Below are 25,877 nucleotides of genomic sequence, written 5' to 3' on the forward strand. Positions count from 1 at the left end.
GATGGTGCTGAGGTGGAAGAGGAAGATCTGAGTAAGCTTCATTGGGACAGGATAGGCCTGAATAGTAGTTTGATTTGGTTTGAGCAATTGAGTCCATATAGTGTAATGAGTGTTGTGCATTTCCTTGTGAATGGTAAGACCAGTATTCCTCTAAAGTCAATCAAGTTGTCCACATTTGGATTTCATTGCCCAGGTGCAAGAGAATTGGGAATGTTGCGTAAACAATTATTATACTGAGCTACTAGTTCATCAGGGGTGGATAAATAGTCTGGACTAAGAATATTGTCAATGCTAGAGGAGAGGGTATCAATATAGAGTTACATTGAATGAAAGGAGGAAATGGTCAGTTACAGAGTTCATCAGCTGTGCAGTGTAAATTGTAGCAATGATAGTGGGTTGGTGGGATATATTGCAATGAGCTGTAGGCTGGCACAGACACTGGCAGGACTTTCTATTTCTCATGAAGAATTATAGCGAGACCTCCGGTGCGAGAGCCACGGGGTTGACAGGTTTAAACAAATCCCGTAGGAGTATAGTCATTAAGATGGGAAAATTTGTTAATTAAGCTACAAAGCTGTTGCCATGTTTCAGTCAAAAACAGAAAAAATCTAACTTACGGTCAGTGAGTAGATCATGGATGAGGAATCAGACAGCAGTGCTGTCACGTTTGACAGTGTGTTTAGCCGACCTAGCTAGGCTAGCTAATGCACTGTGATCAACAGCCCAGCTACTGTTTCTGGGAGGGTGAGGAGTGGTGGACTTAATAGCATCAGATTTGTTGTGATGGAAATTCCTGCAGGTCCCATGATGGATGCATCTCTGGGCGATGTCCAGGTGGAGGTGCAGCACTGCCAGAGGAGGTTCAGACAGGTGACAGCAGAGGTGGAGGAGCTCAGCAGCTGTATACTGGAGTAGATCTATTGTAGGTTGCTGAAAGAATGACAGGAAAATCCAGATGAGTGCAGACCAGATATAAATCTTGCTGCTTCAGTCAGATGGGGTCCCGAAGCCAGATGGTGTGACAAACAGGAAGTGTTAACCCATTCACGCACAGAAACTCAGGAGTTCAACTCAGTTGAATCGTTAATAGTCGAAGGAGAGATGATTGATTTCAGTTTCACATAAGTTCAAATATATAGTTCATATAGGCCATAAAACCACTGAACCTCTAAAAGTTGCCGGTATCTCAACGGCAGCTGCAGTTCTGTAGAGTTCCGACAGGTATGCCATCATTTTCTTGGAGACCCCTGCATGTGTGTTGGCTTTGCTAAACAACAGACAGGAGTACTGGTGGGCACAGCATGTGAAACCAATGACCAGTTTTAGCCTCCAGTTAGCAGCCTCTAAAGTGTGCCGCTGCAATGTTGGGGCATTCAGGGATGATCCAGAGCGTAGTTCACCTGTGTTTCAGAGACATTTAGAGTCCAGTATGGTATTGCTATGGTTAGGCCTTACAAGTTACTGTTGCACAGCTGCTCCTAGTGTTATCCTTTAAAAAACATTCTTTGAAAAGCAGCCTTGCTAGTGATGTTAGCATATAGTTTTAAGCTGTTTTAAATCTGGTTTTTGAATCGTGTTTTGTCTTGAGTTTATGCAGACAGAAAAAAATAACTAAAAGTGCCAATTGACCAGAACATTGAAAACATTTTTTTACGAGATTTAATTTTTTTGGCCATATCTTTCAACCCTACTGTGAAATGATCTCATGAGAGCAGCTCACACCAGCTGTCGTATGAATATGCCTGAGCTAAAGCAGCTCTGAAATGATAAAAGTTCTTCTGAATGTTGTGGAGGTCTAATGGTCAACTACAGGAAACGCTTGCTTAAGGTCACTGGTGCAAAAAGAGGTTCAGCTTTATCCACCATCACTTTGTATGTTTAGAAGGTGTGTCCAATAAACACATGCCAGATCCTAACTGATTTGGTTTTATCAGCTTTGAAATATTGTGTTTGTTGAATTGGATGATGTCATGAATAATTTATGCAGAATACCTGCATTATCTCAGTTTCCTCACATCCTGTCTGACTCACCCCTTGTGTTTTTCCACTTCTTGGAGATTTTCCTCTCATCCATACTCCACTCTTTGGCTAATCACCATAATTCAGTTCACCTGTCTGCCGATCTTTACTTACCCTGGTCTCCCCAACTACTCTGCCAAATGTTCAAGATTGAGTTTCTGCTACTTGCAGGTTGATCTATTGTGTAGCATCTACTTTATTGTATTTTTTTATTTTTAATAAATTTGATTTCAAACAAACATTGCAAGATTTTTTTCACATCATCATTATAGAGTATTGTTTGTAGAATTCTGAGGAAAATCATAAATTTGATCAATTCATTCAAGTAAAAGACCTCCATTCAAAATGTTACTTCTGTACAAGTACTACCTCAAATACTCAGTATGTACTGTTAGAGAATGTAAATATTAAAGTACAAATACCCCCAGGGTATTACTACTGCTGTGTAAATATTGATCCACCATCAGTCTCTTCATGCAAGTTCCAGTTCTGTGTTCTGGTTCTGTAGGTCAAAGTAAAATGACTGTTCTGTTGCCAAATTGAATGTAACCAAGGATTTTATTTCAAGTTATAGATCTCACTATGTGTTTTAATAGTACCTGTATCATTATTGTCATCAAATACTTTACAAATACTTTAAAAAAGATCAGACAATCATTGTTATTAATGTAATAAAAACTATATTATTTATACTAGTTACATTTTTCTTGACGGAACAACCTCTTTAAGTGTTTAGAAATGTCTTTCATTTTAAGTCCATATATAAGTGGATTAAAAAGAGGATTATACAAAACTAACTGTAAACTCATGATTAAACGTGCAGTTTTTGGAAAATCATATTCAAGTCGAACTGTTATAACATCACATAAAAACAGACAAAAATAGTTGATTAAAACCAGCAGGTGAGGTAAACAGGTCTGTGCAGCTTTTCTCCTGACTTTTCCACTGCTGTGGTAACAGATTATAAGTATCCTTGTGTAAGTAAAAATGATGAAAATCGCAGGACAAACAACAACATTAAACAGAATAAACAAACCATAAACAGTTATTGCTCTTGAGGTCACACAGAAAAGTTTGTAAATTGAGTTGTTACAAAAAATTACCTTCACACTAAAGCTACAGAGCTTTTGATTAGCACACATCATTGATAATCCCACTTGCTGGAATGCAGGGAGAAGCCAAGCTGAAGCCAGAAAGAGACTGACAGTTCTTTTTCTCATGATAGTTGGATATTGCAGAGGTTTACATATAGACACATATCTGTCATAGGACATAGCTGCCAACAGTAAGAACTCTGATGCACCCAAAGCATAAAACAGTGAATATTGAACAATACAGGCTTGATGAGATATGATCTGTTTTTCAGATAGAAAATCAATCAAAAGCTTTGGGTAGATGTTAGTGCTGAGAAGAACACAGTTTAGTAACAAAGCTGCAATTAAAATGTACATAGGCTCATGGAGGTTTTGGTGTTTCCAGATCAAGTACACAATAGTACAATTACTGCAGATTATGAGAAGATATACTAGAAAAAACATTGTAAAATAAAGATATCTGTATTTGTAAACATCTACATGTCCATCAAGAATTAAATATGTTACATTCAATTGCTCCTCCATTAAATTTGTCAAAAAATAATTATTTAAACAGGCAGATATTTTAACAGCTCAATGTAAATGTAAATGAAGTAGAGAGGTTTAACTGTGAAGATTACTTGGCCTTGAAACTGACTTAGTATATGCTTATTTCTAAATCCTACAAAGAAAACACTTTCAGCCTGTGAAATGTTTTTATCAGACTGTCTGACCCTCAACGGAGCTAATTAAAATTTACCCCATGAGTAATTAACATGTAAACAACTTTATCAAACTGTAAAGGCCTGAATCCGTATCAGTTGTCAGACCTGTTTGGGGCTTTTCATTTTCTGTATTTTTTCGTGTTATTGCTATGGAAAGCCTAATGGTTACATTTTTTAAAAAAATATGAAGACTGTTCCCAGTAAGTTTATGAATTGTATCACTTGCTACTCTGTGTCATGGAGAGTGATTGTGGTGCAGGAAGGTAGAGCGGTCATCCACCAATTTAGCCTTTGTTGGTTCAATCCCTGGCTCCTCCAGTCACATGTTGGTGTTCAGCAAGACACTGAACCCCAACATAGTTGCTCCTGGTGAGTGTTGACCACCTGCATATCGTGTGTGAATTGTGAATGTGAGAAGCAGTGTAAAGCTCTATACGTCCCAATAGATAGAAAAGTGCTATATAATTGCAGATCATTTTCCATTATGCTATAAAACATCAATATAGCTACCTTAATCAGAACCTGTAGGCACCATGTCCAGAGGGTCATGAGGTTGCCACCTTCCACAGATGACTACTCAGTGCTATTGCATTATTTTAGCACCATCTCCCTGTAACCCCCAGAGAGTCATTACTGGTGATGTCATTGAGTGTTAGAAGAGCGGTGAGTAAAAAATGTAGTCCACTCCATTCAGCATCATTCACAGGCGAGCTGGGAACAGTGTGCCAAAACATATTCCCCTTGTTCCGGCTTGGGGCCAAGGCTTCATTGAGACTGGTCCAGTTCTGGTGAGCCAGGCAGACAGTTGCCCAGAACTATAACAAGTAACTGTCATAAATTGTCTTTGGTTTTTGCACTCAATTCCTTCTGGAGGTCCAATTATGCATATATTTTGACATTTGGACCAAGAAACCAAATCCTTAATGTCAGCTAGGCGTACACCTTTGTAGAGTATCCACAACTCCCTCCAGTTAATGCTGACATTGTGCTCTGTAAAAGTTAACTTCATGGCTGAGATAGTAGAGGTAGGTCTGGTAACAGTTGCTCTTAGTGTTGTAAGTCAATCCTTGATTACCTGACCTGCTGTTTTCTATGTCTTTGGGGGTTTGGATTTGGATTTGCAATATTTGCTGTCTTTTGTCACCAGTTGCTCGTGACATTCACGTCTATATTCTCCATGAAGCAGTAAATATAATTCTGTCTGTCTCTTCTTGAAATCTGTGTTCCTATATGCTGGGACACTGCAAAACATCAAACACTGTCTGGTCTATTATTTTGCTACATTTGTTTGGCGAAACTTGATGTGCCATCTAACATGCATGTCACTGTGTTTTGCTGTTTTCTTGAGTGAAGCCACACTTTTGAGAGTTTACTATAGTCACACCGTGTTGTAATTTGGAACATAACCTTAATTATCTAACCCTAGTCATAATGTACTTAGGCAAGTTTCTACAGAAATTAGGGTAGAAATACTTCAATTTAAGTTGTTGGTAGTTATTTTGGCAAAATATAAAAGACAATTAGACAGGAGAAGACTTTTGACAGTGTCAGATATTTGAGACATTGAGGATGCGGTCATGGGTGTAAAGACTGTAGAGTGTGGGGTTCAACATACATCCCTACTGTGAGCCTGTGCTTAGACTGAGGCCTAAGAAGATAACTTTCTCAGGGAGATAAGACAAAAAGTCTGTCCATCTTTATCCATAAACAGATGGACTGTAAATTGGAGCCCTAAATCTAACAATTTGTTGGCCAGTCTGTAAGGGAGGAGTCAAAGCAGAGCTAAAGTCTAAGAAGAGCAGCCTGTTCTAGATCGATTTGCTCTGTATGCAAACTGACGAGTCAAATGTGGATGACAGGCTGGGTATGATGTAGCTCCAGACCAGTTTCTCGAAACACTTCATAATAAGTGAGGGAGCCTAAGGAAGATAGTTATCAAGCTTGCTGATGGTGGTCTTTTTTGACGATAGCAGAGGGACTACAGGTAGGGTGGAATGGCAGACTGGAATAGTAGGGACAAGTTAAAGATTTTAGTGATGACCCCAACAAGCTAGTCTGCATTGACCTTTGGCACAACAGTTTGTTGGGCAGCTTTCCTCAACTTCACTGGTTACCTCCCATAATGTTTCAGCACTTTGAAGATGCTACCATGGGCCCATGAGTGTCATGTGGCTGCCTCTGCTGTCTCAACGTCAAAGAAGGCAAAGAATTGCTTTTAATTCTCAGCCAGCGAGACATCACTGCCAGCAACAATGAGATTGCAGAATTTGTAGTTGGTGATAAGACCAAAACGTGGTGTCAGTTAATAAGATGCTGAGAAAAATGGCACAATTGTGAGCTAAAGAAGTCTAACCAAGTCCAGTGGTTTAGGCATTCAGAGTTTGATAAAATTGCTGATTTGTTAGACATTGAAGTTTAATGAGATCCATGGAGGTTTGAGGAGTCTAATAAAAAACCTCCAGAAGGTCAAACTGTTCTCTTTGGACAGTCCGACATTACCAATAAGAAGAAATGCTGCTACTATCTTAAAGGTTAAACATCTTGAAATATTTATTTACATTGTACTGCTATATCTGTCTGTTTACATGTTTAACAAAATGTATCTTTCTTAATGATGGAAGAATTTAATGTAACATTTCTAATTCTTGATGGTCATGTGGAACTTAACAAATACAGATACCTTTATTTTATGATAGTTTTTCTTGTATACATTCTCATATTCTGCAGTAATTGTACTATTGTGTTCTTGATCTGGAAACATCAAGACCTCCATGAACCTATGTACATTTTTATTGCTGCTTTGTTACTGAACTCTGTTCTTCTCAGCGCTAACATCTACCCAAAGCTTTTGATCGACTTTCTATCGGAAAAACAGATCATATCATATCAGGCCTGTCTTGTTCAATATTTTCTGTTTTATACTTTAGTCAGCTCAGAGTTTTTACTTTTGGCAGCTATGTCCTATGACAGATATGTGTCTATATGTAAACCTCTGCAATATCCTACTATCATGAGGAAAAGAACTATAATTTTGTTTTTGGCATTAGCTTGGCTTCTGCCTGCTTGTCAGTTTGCTGGATTAGCGATAATGAGCTCTTATCAGAAACTCTGTACCTTCATTCTGAAAGTCATTTTTTGCAATAACACAATTTACAAACTTTTTTGTGTGACCTCAAGAGCAATATCATTTTTTGGTTTATTTACTTTGCTAAATGCTATTGTTTTGCCTATGTTCTTCATCATTTATACATACCTTAGAATATTAATAATATGTTATCACAGTGGAGAAATTAGAAAAAGAGCTGCACAGACCTGTTTACCTCACCTGCTGGTTTTAATTAACTATTTTTGTTTAATAACATATGAGTTTGTTACTGTTCGTTTGGAATCAGATTTTCCAAAAACTGCACGTTTAATCATGACCTTACAGTTAGTTTTGTACAATCCTCTTTTTAATCCACTTATATATGGTCTAAAAATGAAAGGAATTTCTAAACACCTCAAGAGGTTGTTCTGTCAACATAAAGTCAACCGATGTTAATCTGATAATTTGTTGTTTAATACAAATTGAAAATGACAATTGTTGTTGAGAATTGGTTCTGATTGGTGTAACACACAGTAAACTTCTTTGTCAGCATCAACAATGAGATGACTGATTATATGTATGATGCCATTAATGCAAATATTTTAAGTTTCATTTGTTGCTTGTTTAAATTAATTGTACAAATGCAGAAGTTTATTAATGAAATACACTTCAGTTCACCAATGGGTGAATTGAAAAAAAAAATTGTGGTAAGAAAACAAGAGGAATAGTGCTGTTTGAAAGAGTTTAAATAGCTGGGCTATGGCAAATGCCCCAAATTATTAAATAAGATGAGTGTGGATACAGCTGCAGCAGGGGCACAACAGAAAATAGTTCCAAGTATATGTCTATAAAAGTACAATGTTCAGGAATCTGAGCAATAGTTTGGCTAATAGGATGTTCTGTAAAGACTTATTTTGGACATCTAATGTTAAAAAAGTCTATGACATGTCCAAATGCATCTAAAGGATTCATATCCAGACATCAGGGTTTTTAACCTGTATCGTATGCCTCAAAAACATAGACAGGGGACCAGGACCAACTGACATGCTATCACATGCATGTTTCCCCTATGTTTCTTCTACACTGAATATCTATAAACACTTAGTTTCAGATGTTTCAGGATATAGACATCTAATAGGGAGCATAACTGGAAGTCAGTAGATATCCTAACCACATTCCAAACATCTCAGTGTAGGAACGGTTTTGGAAAAATGTAGACATGTGGTAAGGACATTTTTATAAGTGTCTTTAAAAAGGGGTCCTTTAAATAGCCAAAATAAATGTCATTATGGGACAGTTTTCTGAAGGTCTGATTTAGACAACAGACATAAATGTCTCTATTCACTTTATAGTCTTGACTTTATTCTGTAAAGTGCCTTGAGATGACTTTGTTGTAAATTGGTGCTATATAAATAAAGTTGATTTGATTTTAATTAAATTGAAATTACAAGGTTCCAAAATGTATTTACAACTTTGTGTAGACGTTGAAATTCAATGTTTACGAGACATTGCAAAAAAAGCTTTATTGATGACTTTGTGTAAATGTCTTTGTTCGAATCTAAATTAGTCCATCATCAATCTAAATTCAAAATTTATTGGATCTTCTGAAACAATGTTGCGAAAACTAAAGGGCGACCATCAATTTTCAACTTCCTCTCTGTGGCTTTAGTTTAGGGGGTAAATAAACATTAATGCTTTCCAATCTTCCTCTGGCTTCCCAATATTAAAATATTTCTGCTTCCATGTGAACCCCCTCCCCCAAGATGACATCACCTGGAGGATTTTTTTAATCATTTGGAGTTTGCAGCTGATGACATCTGGAAAAGCAGGTTGACCATGATTAAAAACTACATAGTTTGAGCAACAAGACAACATAATCTGAACTGAAGGTTCCTCCAAGTGATGTCATCTGGAGGCATTTTTCAGCTAGAAATAGAGACATATTTCTAGCTGATATTTTTTTATTTTAGGGAAGTTACTGGGAGCTTTAATGGCATTTATGTACATGTACATAAAGACTGGAGTGTCCTAGAGGATGTAATCAATCCTGTAGTGACAAAGGATAATGTAGAGACTGTAGCATGGGGGATATGTGGTTTTGTTTGCTCTGGTTAAAAGCCTAGCAGCAGTGTTGTGCTACAAATGAGATACAGAGGATTACAACCACAAACCACAACCACAACCACATAAATGTATTTTGCTGGGATTTTATGTGATGGTCTAACAAAAAGTGGTACATCTACATTTAATCTCGGTATAAATACATCTGTTCTATGAAGCCCTCAGGTTTGTTAGAGGACATTAGTGAACAAACAGCATCATGAAGTCCAAGGAACAAACAAGACAGGTCAGGTATAAAGTTGTAGAGAAGTTTAAAGAAGGCTTAGGTTTTAAAAAAGTATCCCAAGCTTTGAACATCTCACAGAGCACTGTATAATGTAGACTATATTGACAAAAGTATTCGCTCACCTGCCTTTAGACCCATATGAACTTTAGTGACATCCCATTCTTCCATTCCATAGGGTTTAATATGATGTCGGCCCACCCTTTGCAGCTATAACAGCTTCAACTCTTTTAAGGTCACGATTAATCGAGGTTTAGGACTGTGTTTATGAAATACATAATACACAGTGGTCGCAGTCTTCACTCTAATTCATCCCAAAGGTGTTCTATCAGGTTGAGGTCAGGACTCTTTGCAGGCCAGTCAATTTCCTGGGCCTTGCTTTGTGCACCTGAATTCATTTATTTGCATGGGTGAGCGAATACTTTTGGCAATATAGTGTATCATCCGTAAATAGTGCACAACTGCAAACCTACAAAGACATGGCCATGCACCTAAGCTGACAGGCCGGGCAAGGAGAGCATTAATCAGAGAGGCAGCCAAGAGGCCCATGGTGACTCTGAAGGAGCTGCAGAGATCCACAGCTCAGATGTGAGAATCTGTCCACAGGACAACTAATAATCGTGCACTCCACCAATCTGACCATTATGGAAGAGGGGCAAGAGGCAAGTACAGGACAATCTTAAAAGAAAACTCTGAGTCTGCAAAAGACTTGAGACTGGGGAGGAGGTTCACCTTCCAGCAGAACAACAACAGTAAACCTACAGTCAGAGCTACAATGGAATGGTTTAGATCAAAGCATATTCATGTGTTAGAATGACCCAGTCAATGTCATGTTTGGGTTCGCTATTTATTATAGCTACATTCTACCATTGGCCAGTGGGAGACAGTGTCTAAAAAAAGACGCTTGTTTGAGGAGAAAGAGCTGGCGAGGGGGGGTGATATAGGTGTCCAGGTCTCCTCAGATTTAAGTGACAGTGCAGACACCACACTATGCATAATTATGGAAATATTGAGAAATTAAAAGTGACATTGGCATGTGGGGACTCACATGATAAAACATGTCAAGCAACAAAGATGTATTCTGGGCTCAGGAGGTTTTTAAAGTTGTTTCTGTATGAAGACATTCATTGTTTAATGAGATCCACAGAGGGACAAGCAGTCTGATAAATGTATTTCACAGGTTCAAACTGTTCTCTTCCTAAGACTGGAGATGAGCACAGACTAAGTGCATTCCAAGTTCAGGTAACTGTGACTGAACAAGAGAATTCAATATGTTGCTATGATCTTTATTATACATTTTAATAATCAGTAATATTTTTAATGGAGGGAGAAATCAATGTTACATTTGTAATTCTTGATGGGCATGTAGAAGTTCACAAATACAGGTACCTTTATTTTATGATTATTTTTATAGTTTATATTCTGATAATTTGCAGTAATTTTACTATTGTGTATTTGATCTGGAAACATCAAAACCTCCATGAGCCTATGTATATTTTCATTGCTGCTTTGTTATTAAACTCTGTTCTTCTCAGCACTAACATCTACCCAAAGCTTTTGATCGACTTCTTATCTGAAAAACAGATCATATCTTATAAAGCCTGTATTGTTCAATATTATATGTTTTATACTTTAGGTTCTTCAGAGTTCTTGCTATTGTCAGCCATGGCCTATGACAGATATGTGTCTATATGTAAACCTCTGCAATATCCAACTATCATGAGGAAAAGAATTGTTGTTATCTTTCTGACTTTATCTTGGGCTGTGCCTGCATGTCATCATGTGGTATTAGCAGCACTGTGTGCTAATCAAAAGCTTTGCAGCTTCACTCTGAAAGTCATTTTTTGCAATAACACAATTTACAAACTTTTCTGTGTAACGTCAAGGGAAATAACTGTTTATGGTCTGTTTGTTTTGCTGAATATTATTGTGTGTCCTGTGTTCTTCATCATTTTTACATATGTAGCAATATTTCTAATCTGTTACCACAGCTGTGGAGACGTCAGGAGAAAAGCTGCACAGACATGTTTACCTCACCTGCTGGTTTTAATGAACTTTTTTGTATTGGTGACCTATGATGTTATCACAGTTCGACTGGAGTCAGATTTTCCAAAAACTGCTCGTTTGGTCATGACTCTACAGTTAATTTTGTATACTCCTCTATTTAATCCTATTATATATGGACTGAAAATGAAAGAAATTTCTAAACACCTCAAAAGGTTGTTCTGTCAAGATAAAATGAACTAATTTCCATTAGTAATGCAGTAATTTCTCCTTTAATTATGCGGAGATATAATTTTTTTTATTTCAGTTAGATCTTTTCTTCCTATTACTCCAACCCCAAAACTTTGTCCTGCAAATCATAATTGTGAGTGTGATTTTTTTTAATTAAATATAATGATTATGCAAACATGTCTATAATGATTTATTTATTCAGGGTGTATTTGTTATTGATTGGTGGCTGTCCGTTTGTAGTTTGTAGGAGTTTTTATGGTTTAAAATGCTGCATGACCTGGGTCCTGCATCAAAACTATCTCTATGAGGTCACTAAAACATTTCTGTCTGAGGCCACAGTCTTTGGAATAATCTACTAGAGGACTTTTGCATAGGCTGTATTGTTCTATTTTAAGTAAATACTCAAATCATAAGCTCACAAGCTACACCATGATTTTGTCAGCATTTTTCTTACATCATTATTGGTTTATGTAATGACTGAAATAGTTTTAAGTCAGTTTTACTGTTTTTATTTTTAATAAGCACAATAACATTGAGGCAGAATGATCATGGTATACCACCACACATACCAACTTGAAACACACACATTATTTAAGTAGATGTTCTCACACTGATAAAAATAACCAGCATCATCCACTTAAAAAAAAATTAAGATAACTATTTGCATCAGATGATTATATAGTTCAAGGAAGACTGGTGTTTGTATTTACTACTATATGTAAAACATACTTTTTGCTAGTAAAGTCTGTTTAATTCAAGCTTTTCCCTAGTTCTTGTTTTCTGTGTGCTGTAACTTTCAAATATTTTCAAATATGAGTTTCAAATATGTCTTTAATTTAAACTTACCTAATTTTGAAAGTTTCAATATTAATTGTTTAGAGTGGGACCTACTTTGTTTTTCTAAATGTGCTATTCACAGTTTAAAGTTACATTTACTCAGATTTTCTGATTAGCAACTGGGTATTTCTAATATATTATAGTTAAAATATCTAAAGGGTAATTGTGCATTCTAAAATGCAACTTCACCCACACAAACACTGAAGTAAAGGACACTTTTTCTTATGTGCATACACTCCTCAATAGTTAAAATAAACAACTGCAAAACAAAAAAGACAGAACTTAGTGCAACTACCTCCATTGTGATCTCTATGGTCTTTATACTTGCAAGATGACCTCGAGATGATGTACCTCAGAGAATATAAAGAACAAATTTTAAAGTCATTATCAAACGTGGAATTGTTGGAATATCAGTAATAATTTTTGGTTCACGTCCTCATTCTGGCACAGGGTTCTCAATCCTGGGATGTCAAGGTCCCCTGCCCTATACCCACTCCTCATTATATGGATCAGGTGTGTTCAGTAAATCAGAAGCTGGACGATACCATGTCCAATGAGGGTCAAGTGGGAGAAGACGATTGGAATTATATCTTTCAGCTTCTGATTCACTGAACACAGGTAATGAGCAGTGGGCGTGCACTGGCAAGGCAGTTTAATTAAAATCAACAAGATGATTGGTTGTTGTGTGCACGTACCTAGAAAGATTGTCAGGGATTACAAAAAACATTTTGTTAAGGAAAAATGCACAATGTCTTGTGTTGTGAACAAACGCAGATCAACTTCTAACTTAGGTATATTTTGGTAAACATACAAACTTGATTCTTTATTGGTAATAACACAGATTTAATTATACTACATTTACATCATCTCAGATTAATTTTTTTCAGTACAGATTCAGTCCTTTGAAAAAGTATTGGAAGAAGGTCAACCAACCACTAACAAAACCACTGTGTTTGCATCATTTAATGCAAGACACAAGTGTGAAACTGGAACACTTTTAATTCCAGTGTAAGAATTACACTACATTGTAGTGTCATTTTAAAAGTGGGGTAATTTCAGCAGACAACTACCTCTCTACATGCCATTTCAAACAAACAGTTTATTGAGCCATAAGACGGGGTATGTAGCAGAGAAAACACCCAACTGGTCTGCACAAAATATAGAGAATAGGGAAACACTACAACCCGAAAAGTAATTAAATTGACCCACAATTTGAGGCAGAAAACTGTTCAAAGAAATTAACCTTCTGAAAACACTCCTGGATGTTCACAATAATTATTAATATTATTAATATTGAGATCAGCGACCTGTAATCTTGTAACACAGGCAAACAGTACAGCAAGGGCAAGTCAAAGAGGCCAGAATAAAGTCAGTTGCAGGTTGCAAGATCAGAAAGAAGAAACATGTTTAAAAAACTGTAAAGTTACACCACCAGAATAGACACTCTGGCTGATACAATAACTGGCCAACTCAATAATCCAGTGAGACCCTGTGCCACAACAAATATGGTGGCAACTGGGAATTTTACTCACACAACTTTTCAAAGTTGTGCGACTAGTAAACTAAGTAAACTGAGTAAAATTACATAAAAAAGAAACAAAAATGTGGCAAGATTCTTTTGTATATGTGGATCCTTTGAAAATGTGGACTATATTGCCTACATAACAAAATGAAGGTAAAATAACCTTTTTGAAGAAAGCTAAGTTCAAGGAAAGCTGTAGTTGCTGTAAGTCACTTTCAGTTGTGACATCATTGGTCTCTGATACTGATTGTAAATATTAGTCGGAATGAGAGGCAGCAACTGGGTCTAAGGACTAAAAACTAGCATCTTTAAATAGCAAACATTTAAAGATTTACAGTGTTGGCTGTCAGCACCACCTGAGTCAGACTGGCTCCAACCCAGCCCCACTAGTTCCGACCATTTGTCACAACCAAATCACATTTAGAACATAATTGGCTCTGCCGTTGTTACGTCTGTGCCCACTTTGAGGGAACTGGGTCTACGCAATATTCTGTGAACAGATACATGCAGTTACAGATACTTGTTTGTATCAAAGAGGAGCCAACACATATTTAACAGAGTAAAGAGACAATGTACAAAGTTCATGTAAAATCTGTTAGAGAATGGTTAATGAAGATGTTCATCAGGTGGCAAACCAGATGAGTACAAAAGGTATAATTTTTAGTTGACAATGCAAACTTTCAGAGCTTAAATCCAGACACAGTTCAGACTGTGACATTACCACACACAGTTTTCACTGAGACTTTATTTTATTACATGGTCTAATCAGTAATACATGTATGCATTTAAACATTAAATATAATGTGATGGCATTCTAGGGTTAAAGCAAAATAACAATAAAATAGAGCTTGTAATTTATTGTATAGAAATGCTGGGTTTTTGTGTCATGTAAGACAACTGATAAATCATCGCATAGTTGAAGCTGACAATGCTGTTGACGTGTGTTAGGAATCAAGACAAATCCTAAAAACAATCACTTCTCTGCATTTTTATATTGAAACAACAACCTCTTCAGGTGATTACAAATGTCTTTCATTTTAAGACCATATATAAGAGGATTAAAAAGAGGATTGTAAAGAACAAATTGTAAAGTCATTATCAAACGTGGAATTTTTGGAATATCAGATTCCAGTCGAACTGCAATAACATCATATGTAATCAAGAAAAAATTGTTCATCAAAACCAGCAGGTGAGGTAAACAGGTCTGTGCAGCTTTTTTCCTGACTTCTGCACGACTGTGATAACATATTATAAGTATCCTGGTGTAAGTAAAAACTATGAAGATCACAGGGAAAACACAGAGATTGATCAAAATGAACACGCCGTAAAAAGACACTACTTTTGAAGTCACACAAAAAAGACTGTAAATCGAATTGTTACAAAACATGACTTTCAGAGTGAAGCTACAGAGCTTTTGATTGGCCCTCATTGCTCCTAATCCAGCAAACTGACAAGCAGGAAGAAGCCAAGATAAAGCCAGAAAGATATTCACAGTTTGTTTCCTCATGATAGTTGGATATTGTAGAGGTTTACATATAGAAACATATCTGTCATAGGCCATGGCTGTCAACACCAGGAACTCAGAACAAGCTAAAGAATATAACGTAACAAACTGAAAGAGACAGGGCGATTTTGATATGATCTGTTTTTCTGATAGAAAGTCAATCAAAAGCTTTGGGTAGATGTTAGTGCTGAGAAGAACAGAGTTCAGTAACAAAGCAGCAATGAAAATGTACATAGGCTGATGGAGGTTTGGGTGTTTCCAGATCAAGTACACAATAGTACAATTACTGCACATTATGAGAAGATAAAACACAAAAACAATTATAAAGTAAAGATATCTGTATTTGTGAAGTTCAACATGTCCATCAAGAGTTAAATATGTTTCATTTATTTCTTCATCCATTAAGAAATTCTAGCATAAACTATTGAGTCATAAAACAGGTAACAGGAATGTGTGAGGAAAATTGACAAAAATTTCACTTTGAGGACTATAATAATATTTCTCATGTATTAGACTTAAGTATGTATTTGCAACTACCTGACCAAGAAATGTACTTAGTGCTGTATTTGCTCATCTCCAAATGTTGCGAAGAGAACTGTTTGAACCTGTGAACTGTTTTTTATCGGATTCACCCTCCATGGATCTCATTAAACTTTCCATCAAGTGTCGAACATGGAAACAGCTTTATTAAACTCTAGGGGCCTGAACACATTGACATTACTGGTAGGAGTAGGAGGGACCGCCCACCTTCAGTGCCAAACTGCTGACCTCCAAGACTAGTAGGTGACCCCTTTACCTCCTGAGCTACAGCAACCTCTTTGGCAGTGCCCCTCAAATTGTTTCTCTTCAATCGTTTATAATTGATCAAAGATGACACATCTACATTCCTCTTCTCAAATCATCCTACCATCCAATTTAAGTATGTACAGATTACCCCACTACTTAGGTAGCCTCCTCTTGATGGAGGTCTAGAAAATTACAGACCCATCTCTCATATTCCATTTCTTGCCAAGACCCCTGAACAAGCAGTCTTCAATAAAATCTCAGATTTCCTTTCTTAGAACCATGTATTTGATGTCAACCAGTCTGGCTTCAAGATTGGTCAATCAACTGAAATGTCACTCCAGACAGTTCTGGAAACCCTGCAGGCTACAAAGGCCACAGTTAAGTTTTCTGTCCTTATCATACTTGATTTATCTGCAACCTTTGACATTGTGAACCATTAAATCCTCCAGTGGACATTTCTGGACAGTTCTGGTCAGGCTCTGGTCTTACCTATTTTTCAGTAGCAAAAGGTATCTAACCACATAAGCTTTTAACCTCTGACTCCCGCCTACAGAGTGGTCCACACAACAGCACCTTTCTACCTAAACACCTCATCAGGGTCTACAGTCCCTCCTGCCCACTGCACTCTGCCAGTGTCTGTTGTCCTCCTCACCAAACAGCAAAAGCTACATGGAAAGCTCTTTAACTCAGTAGACCCGTGATGTTGGAACGGACTGCCAAATTCTGGATGCAAAGCAGTCTCACTCCTACTATTCCCACTTCCCTGAAGATGGCACTCCTCTCATCATCATGGGAGACCTGAACATCCACCCGGACAAACCACATGCGCCTGACGTGTTTGCCTTTTTAAAAACACTTTTGACCTGAGTCTGGTCTCCTCTCCTCCAACCCACAAAGCTGGCAACAACCTAGTCTTCGATCAACTATCAGACTTCCTTTCCAAGAACAACTTTCTCGATGTCAACCAATCTGGCTTCAAGAGGGGTCACTCCACAGAAACTGCACTCCTGAGAGTCGTGGAATATTTTCGAGCTGCAAAAGCCACAGGTCAGTCTACTGTCTTAATCCTACTTGATCCATCGTCAGCCTTTGACACTGTGAACCATCAGATCCTTTTGTCCACACTCTCTGAACTAGGCACCTCTGGATCAGCTCTAGACTGGCTTCGTTCTTACCTATCGGGATGAACTTTCAAGGTATCCTGGCGGGGGCATCTTTCTCACTCTCATAGCCTCTCTACCTGTGTGCCACAGGGCTCAGTTCTTGGTCCTCTTCTTTTTTCTGTCTATACTTTATCCCTGGGTTCCATCATTCACTCACATGGTCTTTCTGATCACTGCTTCGCTGATGAGACACAGCTCTTCCTGTCCTTTCCACCGGACGACTCCACTGTCTCATCGCGCATTTATGCCTGTCTCTCAGACATCTCAGCCTGGATGAGAGAGAGACATCTTTAACTCAACCTCTCCAAGACCGAAGTCCTTGTCTTCCCAGCCAGACCTTCGACACAACACAACATCAGCATCAACATTGGATCTACAGTGATTGTCCCCACTAAATCCGCCACAAATCTGGGGGTTATCATTGACGACCAAATGAGGACCACATCTCCTCAGTCTCTGGGGCAGCAGATTTGCCCTCTACAACATCAGGAAGATCAGACCCTACATCACAGAATATACAACCCAACTTACTGCAACGCTTTGTTGATGGGGTCACCGGTATCCACAATAAAACCCTTGCAGATGATTCAAAATGCAGCAGCTCGCCTCATTTTTAATCAGCCAAAAAAGGCCCATGTCATAACGAATGACGTCTGGTGGTCCCAGCACCGCACAGAAGACACAAAGCAAAACTTTTTAGCGCAATGATCCCACGATGGTGAAACGAGCTACCAAACTCTGCACGCTCAGCTGACTCACCTACAATATTCAAAAATCTGCTGAAAACAGAACTCTTCCACATCTTCCTATGCAGTTAAATCTTTTTTTAAAAAAAACTTCCGTTCTGCTCTTTCTCGCACTTTGCGTCTACTGAAGCAGACAGAGAAATTTGTTGTATTTATACTATGTAATTTATTCTAACTTGAAATATTGTTATTTGTTGATATGATGATTTTTTTTTTTAATTGTCCTAAGCTGTAAACCATAATCATCTATTCATTTCATTATTTGTAACAACTTATGCTGTTCAGGGTCGCGGGGGGCTGTAGCCTATTCCAGCTGTCATTATGCGAGAGATGGGGTCCACCCTGGACACGTCTCCAGTATTTCTCAGGGCCACCACAGAGAGGCACACACAGATAGACAACCATGCAAACTGAAAAAGAGTGGTTTATCCAAGCCTGCATTATAATGGTCTAGTGTGACAAATAGCAGTAGATCTACCAAGCAATCATGACTTACTTTCCCGTGCAGGTACAGTTCATATCTGGCCATGAATACTATAGAGCTTATCAGCCTCACAATCAACCCTCTCCAAATGATCCAAAATGTAGCAGCCTTTTTTAATTAAGCATGTTCCCTTACAGATTAGTATAAACAAAAATCTAGGCACATTTAAGGGTCCTTAATTTATACAATTACTTTAAAGCATATTAAAACAAGTAGCATGAAAAATTGTAAAAGTGGAGGTGAATGATTTGTTGTGAGGAGGGATAAAGTTAGACCTCAATAATAAAACATACTGCATATCCCTGCTAAGATTCTGCGTCTGTGAGTCACAGAACAGAAATGTGACATATTGGTGTAATAGCAGAAAATCAAACAGTTATTATATTGGAAAAGTTGACAATGCAAGTTTTAGAAATAAAAACATGTACTGAAAAATTTTTCAGGAATTTCACAAATGAAATCTCCCCACTGTTAAATTACCACAACAACTTCTTGACGTGTTTAGAAATTTCTGTCATTTTCAGTCCATAGATGACAGGATTAAAGAGAGGATTGTACAAAATTAACTGTAAAGTCAGTATTAAACTGGCAGTTTTGGGAATTTCAGATTCAATTCGAACTGTAATAACATCATATGCTGTCAAATAAAAGATGTTGAGTAAAACCAGCAGGTGAGGTAAACAGGTCTGTGCAGCTTTTTTCCTGACTTCTCCACTACTACGATAACATATTACTAGTATCTTCACATATGTAAAAAGTATGAAGACCACAGGACAAACATTCATATTCAGCAAGATGAACACACCATAAAAAGACAGTGCTGTTGAAGTCACACAGAAAAGTTTGTAAATCGAGTTATTACAAAATATTATTCGAAGAGTGAAGCTGCAGAGCTTCTGATTGACCCTCATTATTGCTAATACAATAAACTCAACTGCAGGCAGAAACCAAGCTAAAGCCAGAAAGATAACAACAATTCTTTTCCTCATGATATTTGGATATTGCAGAGGTTTACATATAGACACATATCTGTCATAGGCCATGGCTGCTAACAGTAAGAACTCTGAATCAACTAACGAATATAAAGTAACAAATTGAAAGAGACAGGCTGAAAATGATATTATCTGTTTTTCTGATAGAAAGTCGATCAAAAGCTTTGGGTAGATGTTAGTGCTGAGAAGAACAGAGTTCACTAACAAAGCTGCAATGAAAATGTACATAGGCTGATGGAGGTCATGGTGTTTCCAGATCAAGTAAACTATAGTAGAATTACTGCAGATTATGAGAATATAAACTATAAACACAATCGTGAAATAAAAGTATCTGTATTTGTGAAGTTCCACATGCCCATCAAGAATTAAATATGTCACATTAAATTCTTTATCCATTAATGAAGTATAATACAAACAAATAAGATTATGAAAACAGTCAGATAATAGAACCTGTAATTGTTGGAATAAAGATGAAGGATTATTTTATCATTTACACTAATGTGAGATTTAAATGTACTGTATGTGATGATGTGCTCATGTGTTGTGAAGAGAACTGTTTGAGCATGTTAACTGCTTTTATCTGACTGATTCACCCTCCATAGATCTCTCAGCTTCCAACATGAGTGACTAACACAAACAACCTTATTAAACTCTGGAGGCCTCGATTGTTATAGCAACATATTTCATGACACAATGGTGTCCTTTGTATTTCTGAATAAAACTGTACCCATTACCACTCTGATCAGCTTCTTACTCATAGTGTATCCACTTGATGGTGTTTAAGAACAAAGAAGGTTTCTGGTTTGTTTTGCATTCTGTAAAAAACCAAAGCAAACGCCTAAAGCAAAAAAAGTGGCCCTGTTTATTAATAGATCCAGGTCTGTTAGCTTGAACAGTGGAGCAATGTTTTATTCATATTTACAGCAAAAATAAACTGCATACATCAACTACAACATTAATAACAGAAGATGGTGTCAACATTGTCATGGACGGGTGTCAGCAAGGGGACTCAACAAAGTCAGACACAACACAAGCTGCTATGCTCTGTTTGTTCTGAACCTTTGGGTCATGGTAAACATCATGTTTTCATGTTGTCATTAGTGACATCATATAGCTTTGTAGTTTACCTTTTAAATTTGTTGTGCAGTTGTCAAAGGAACAATGCAACGCAAGGATTTTGTCACAATAGATGCAGTTCAGCTCAGCTTCTGAAAGGTGCTGACGTGACGCGGTAGCTGGATTAGAGGAACTGGCAACGAAGTGGTTTGGATTGCAACAAGGTAGAAGAAAAAGGTTCAGTGTGTAGCTCTGGAGGCACACGGTTTCTTACCGAGGTTCTGGGAGTTCAGCGAGTTCAGCCATACTTTGAGAAACTTGTTTGATGAAGCTGTTTGAGAACTTGGTAGTGAGATTACTGTACTTAAACTTGTATGTACATTTAGCCGTCATCGGCTAATGAGAATGAAGAATGAAGTACAATAAATGTTTAATTTTTGTCAAACAACGATCTATGGAGTGGTTTTTGCTGGAGCATCCGATTCGAGTAAAATCACCTCTACATTAGTATGAAACCATCTCTGCATGGGCTAAGCACTACTCAGCGAATGATGGAGGGAGAAGTTGATCCAGACAGCGTGGAGAAATGACAGGCTAAGCCCAGTCTCAAGGCCATGGAGAATGGCTTGCAAAATCGGATAAACAAAAGGAAGGACAAGTTGGACCAGCTGACGAAACAGAAGACCAAGATGTGCTCTTTCATGGAAGAGGACTGCTACAAGGTGGTGGAAACCAAACTGTTGCCGGAGTTCTACCACCTGCTTGATGAGTTTTATAGCATAAAAACCTCACACAGAGAAGCATTCCATGAGCTTAATCTCGAAGAAGTAATGAAAACCGATCAGAAAGAGCGGTTCGAGCCAAAGTTTAATGAACTCAAAGAACTTGGTGAAGGGTTTGCACGCTTCTTTGACGTTATAGAAACATGCAGACCTCGTGGCGTCATGTGGTCCAAATGTCAGCAATGACGACTTCAGTCTAAACCAGGCACAGACAATATATGCTGGGGAGGAAGTACCTGTTGTCGTTGATGCAGCTGTACTGTTTGAAGAAGCAAGAGATGAAACTGTTAGGAGGTGTTTTGGTGCTGAGTACAGAGGGAGTGTAAAGGCTGAGGCTCGCCCTGTGATCTCCAAGCAACTGTTGTTAGCCAGCTTCCAGTTTCAAAGGGTCAACAGGTTTTGTTTAGGGATGCTCAGTGTCAAAATGACTTTACTGAAATTCCAGATAAACATCACTGGTTTTCTGCTCAATCTACTCAATGATTACTACTTTTAATGGAGACCCTCTAGACTATGGTCTCTTCATCAAAGCATTTGAGCACGCGGTGGAAAAGAGAGTAGGGGATGACAGTGATCAACTCTACCTGTTGGAACGGAACACAATTGGAAAACCAAAGGAAATGGCGCAAACTTGCTTCCATATGGAACCAAGCAAAGGATATCAAAAGGCCAGGCGGCTTTTAAAGGAGCATTTTGGCAATGAATAGAAGATATCAGAAGCCTATATGGAAAAGGCCTTAAATTGGCAAATAATAGCTGAAGATGGTGAAGCGCTCCATTCGTTCGCTCTTTTCCTAGCTAATTGTGTAAAAGCAGTGGCAGATTTGGAATGTGTGGAAGAGTTTAATACTACAAGCAGCATACATACGATTCTTTCCAAGCTCCCATATAAGTTCAAAGAGAAGTGGAGGAATCGGGCTTACAATCTTAGTAGCAAACACGTTCATAATGCTAAGTTTATATATGTAGTTGAGTCCAAATCTCACTGCATCCTTACAATGGAGACATAGTAGACAAACCTAAAGATCACCTAAAGAGTCCTTCAGGTACCAAGTTGGGGAAGGTAGGTGGTACTAAAAAGAGCTTCACCACTTCTCTAAGGCAAGTGACTACTCAGAAGGATGTGAGTACAGAGCCTGGCTTTAGTAAGACAGACTCTCAAAGGTACCATCAAGGGCTCACCAGAGTCTTGTCTGTTTTGCCAAGAGGGGCATACTTTTGAGCACTGTAAAAAAAACTACAGAATTCTCCTTACAAGGATAAGATAGAGTTTCTCAGGAAGGAAGGCTTATGCTTCAGATGCTTGAAACCAGGGCATGTGAGCAAGTGCTGTCAGGAGGAGGTAAACTGTCAGTTCTGCTCAGAGACGCAACCTACTTTGCTGCACGTGAAGATCAAGAAGGAGAGGCAGTCTGTGGACGGTGATGAACCAGCAGTGTTCAACGGATTTGTGAATAGCAGACGTAATCAAAGCTTCGATGACAGGTCCGAGGGCACAGAGGGCATCCTTGCCATAATTCCTATCTGAGTGAAGGCAAAAAAGGGCAACAAAGTGATGCATTCTTGGATACTGGGAGCACAGCTACGTTTTGCACAGATAAGCTTCTTGACGAGCTGAATCTGCATGGGAAAAAGGTCAGACTTCTTCCTATAACCATTGGGAAAAAGTTGTGACCAGTAATATGGTGATAGAGTTGGAGGTAGGCCACCTGGAACCGAATAGCTTCATAGAGCGAAATGAGGTGTTTTCACAGAACGGCATTCCAGGGAGCAAACCACGACAGGAGGATGTGGCCACATCTTAAAGGAGTGCAGCTACCTCTCATCAGTGCGGATATAGGGTTGTTGAATGGAACTAATGTCGCCAGGCCGATGGAAACATAGGAAGTCATTCCTAGCGTCAGCAATGGGCCTTATGAATTCCGAACCATTGGACAGTCAATGGGCCACTGAAATAGGGTGGTTGCAACAGAACCAAGAACAAAATAAATCAAGTTGTGTCAAATCGTATAGCCGTTGCCAAGCTGGAAGAGCTGTGGAATGGACAGTTTCAGTATGACTTTCCTGAGAGTGGTAAAGAGGACGTGTATGAGATGTCTAAGGCAGATCGTCTGTTCATGGAAAGAGTGTCACTGTCTGCCAAGTTGGTAGATGGACACTACTGTTTTAATCTCCCATTAAAGGATTACATCTTGGCAGGGAACCTCACTGAATGAGCAGCTCTTTCAGGGAGAAAATCTTACTAGTACAATAATTGGAGTTCTGACTAGGTTTCATCAAGAACCTGTGACAATAGTTGCAGATGTGGAGGCCATGTTCCACCAGGTAAAGGTCTTGTCAGCCGTCACTGAGCTACTCAGATTCTTATGATGGCCAGATGGTGACGTTAGTCAGCCGATGGCAGAATACAGGATGGAGGTGCATCTGTTAAGTGCCACTTCATCGCCCAGTTGTGCTAGCTATGCACTCAGGCGATTAACAGAAAACAACACATATCTGTTTGATGCCTGCACGGTAAATACGGTGCTGCAAACCTTTTATGTAGATGACTTTCTAAAATCAGTTGAAATTGTTGAAAAGGCTGAGTCTCTTTACCACAGTTTGAAGACTGTATGTCAGATGGGTGGCTTCAAGTTAAACAAGTGGATCAGCAACGATCGGATGGTGTTAGCAGCCATTCTGGAGGAGGAGAAGGCGATAGAAATAATGGATCTGGATTTGGATCCAAATGCACTTCTAATGGAAAGGGTATTGGGCATGTAATGGTGCATTCAGTCAGATCAATTCAAGTTCAGGGTCGTTATACAAAGTAAGCCCCCCACTAGAAGAGGGATTTTATCCATGTTGAGTTCAGCGTATGATCCATTGGGAAAGCTTGCACCTGTGAACTTGACGAGAGGGTGCCTGAACATCTTGCCCAAATGTGGTCCCATTGGGTGCAAAGTCTAAAGCAGCTAAATGACTTTGGAATTGAGAGATGTTTCAAGCCAAAAGGCTTTGGTCAGACCGTCTCTGCTCAACTGCATCACTTTGCAGACTCTAGTGAGGATGGCTATGGGACAGTAACATACGTAGTCCAGCGAAACATCAGCAACCAAGCTCACAGTGCCTTTGTGCTTGAAAAGGCAAGCGTTGCCCCGCTAAAGCCTATGACTATCCCTCGTTTGGATTCTGTGTATTGGACTGACAATACAGCGGTGCTGAAATAGATCAACAAGACAAGACTTCAATGTTTCGCACGTTTGTGGCTAATAGTTTGTCAGTGATTCAGCAGACCTCAGCAGTTACACAGTGGCACTACGTGAACTCTCAGCTTAATCCGGCAGATGGTGCATCAAGGGGGCAGAACGTTAAAGCCTTTCTGCGTAATCAGCTGTGGGTTTCTGGACCTGAATTCATTATACAAGCGGTTGAGAAGTGGCCAAGAGATCCAGAGTTGCAAGAGGTTGATGTAGCCGATCCTGAGGTGAAAAGAAAGGTCACAGTGAATGTTCTCGCAGTTCAAGAAAGCACTGATATATTGCAAGGGTTAATAGAGTACTACTCATCATGGACACGCTTAAAGCGGGCTGTTGCGTGGCTTCTGAGGTTGAAAGAAATGCTCCTAACATCATCCAGAAGGAAAAGGCAGTTGTTAGGAAATATTGACCAACATTTTCGGCTTCAAGGAAAAATGCTGAACTACAAAACAAGAAAGAAGAACCTAACTGTGGATGAGCTCCAGGAAGTGGAGTTTGGAACAATTTGTCACTGCCAGCAGAAGAGCTTTCCAGATGAAATTTAAGCTCTGCTAAAAAGGAACCAGTGAAACGGAGCAGTCACATACATAGACTTAATCAAATGCTTGTGGGTGGAATTCTTTGCGTAGGTGGACAGCTCATGCCTGATGAATCCAAGCACCCTGCTGTTCTGGATAAAGATCATCGAGGTCTAGTCTGTCGGGTTTGTATCAAGACGAGCACCAATGAGTTGATAGACGCATACCCAAAAGGTGTTTTCTCAAGGAATCAGAGTGAGACAGTGGTAAAGACTGATCTCCTACGGTGTGTTAAGTCCTGGTAACCTCTGGCATCAGAAGAAAGAAGAGAGAACACCATAGAAGAATAGTCATGATGTTTGTGGGTTATTGTATGATTTGTTTTGTGTTTGTGCAAAGTAATTTAGTAATTGTTTCCAACATTAAATTTTTCTAATACTGTAGCACAATTAGGGCCTGGGTATGAAATCATATAGCTTTGATAGTTTGCCTTTGTAGTTTACCCTTTAAGTTTTTTTGTGCAGTTGTCAAGGGAACAATGCAACGCAAGGATTTTGTTACAAGAGATGCAGTTCAGCTCCGCTACTGAAGGGTGCTGACATGACGTGGTACCTGGAGCAGAGGAACTGACTACAAGGTGGTGTAAACCTCAAGGTAGAAGAAAAAGGGTCAGTGTGTAGCTGTGGAGGCGCAAGGTTTCTTACTGTGTTCTGTAAGTCAGGTTTGGACACAGTGGGAGCTGCAGAAGGTTCAGACCTGGGTATTAG

At 38.7% G+C, this 25,877-nt stretch overlaps 4 protein-coding genes across 4 annotated transcripts; 2 read left to right on the plus strand and 2 right to left on the minus strand.

The window, feature by feature from the left end:
- The first annotated feature begins 633 nt into the window (after positions 1-633).
- On the plus strand, positions 634-7,358 carry LOC137132869 (olfactory receptor 13C9-like). Its single transcript, XM_067515882.1, has 2 exons — positions 634-652; positions 6,439-7,358. Exons 1-2 carry the CDS (start codon positions 634-636, stop codon positions 7,356-7,358), a joined length of 939 nt encoding a protein of 312 aa, XP_067371983.1.
- On the minus strand, positions 2,712-3,638 carry LOC137132796 (olfactory receptor 2T27-like). Its single transcript, XM_067515786.1, has one exon. The coding sequence runs from the start codon at positions 3,636-3,638 to the stop codon at positions 2,712-2,714; it is 927 nt and encodes a 308-aa protein (XP_067371887.1).
- A 3,208-nt stretch (positions 7,359-10,566) lies between the features above and the next one.
- LOC137133386 (olfactory receptor 6N2-like) lies at positions 10,567-11,493 on the plus strand. Its single transcript, XM_067516950.1, has one exon. The coding sequence runs from the start codon at positions 10,567-10,569 to the stop codon at positions 11,491-11,493; it is 927 nt and encodes a 308-aa protein (XP_067373051.1).
- Positions 11,494-18,999: 7,506 nt separating this feature from the next.
- LOC137132688 (olfactory receptor 2M5-like) lies at positions 19,000-19,911 on the minus strand. Its single transcript, XM_067515511.1, has one exon. It carries the CDS (start codon positions 19,909-19,911, stop codon positions 19,000-19,002), a length of 912 nt encoding a protein of 303 aa, XP_067371612.1.
- Between the last annotated feature and the right edge of the window lie 5,966 nt (positions 19,912-25,877).

The sequence above is a fragment of the Channa argus genome, chromosome 9, assembly GCF_033026475.1.
Source record: "Channa argus isolate prfri chromosome 9, Channa argus male v1.0, whole genome shotgun sequence".
Lineage (NCBI taxonomy): Eukaryota > Metazoa > Chordata > Actinopteri > Anabantiformes > Channidae > Channa > Channa argus.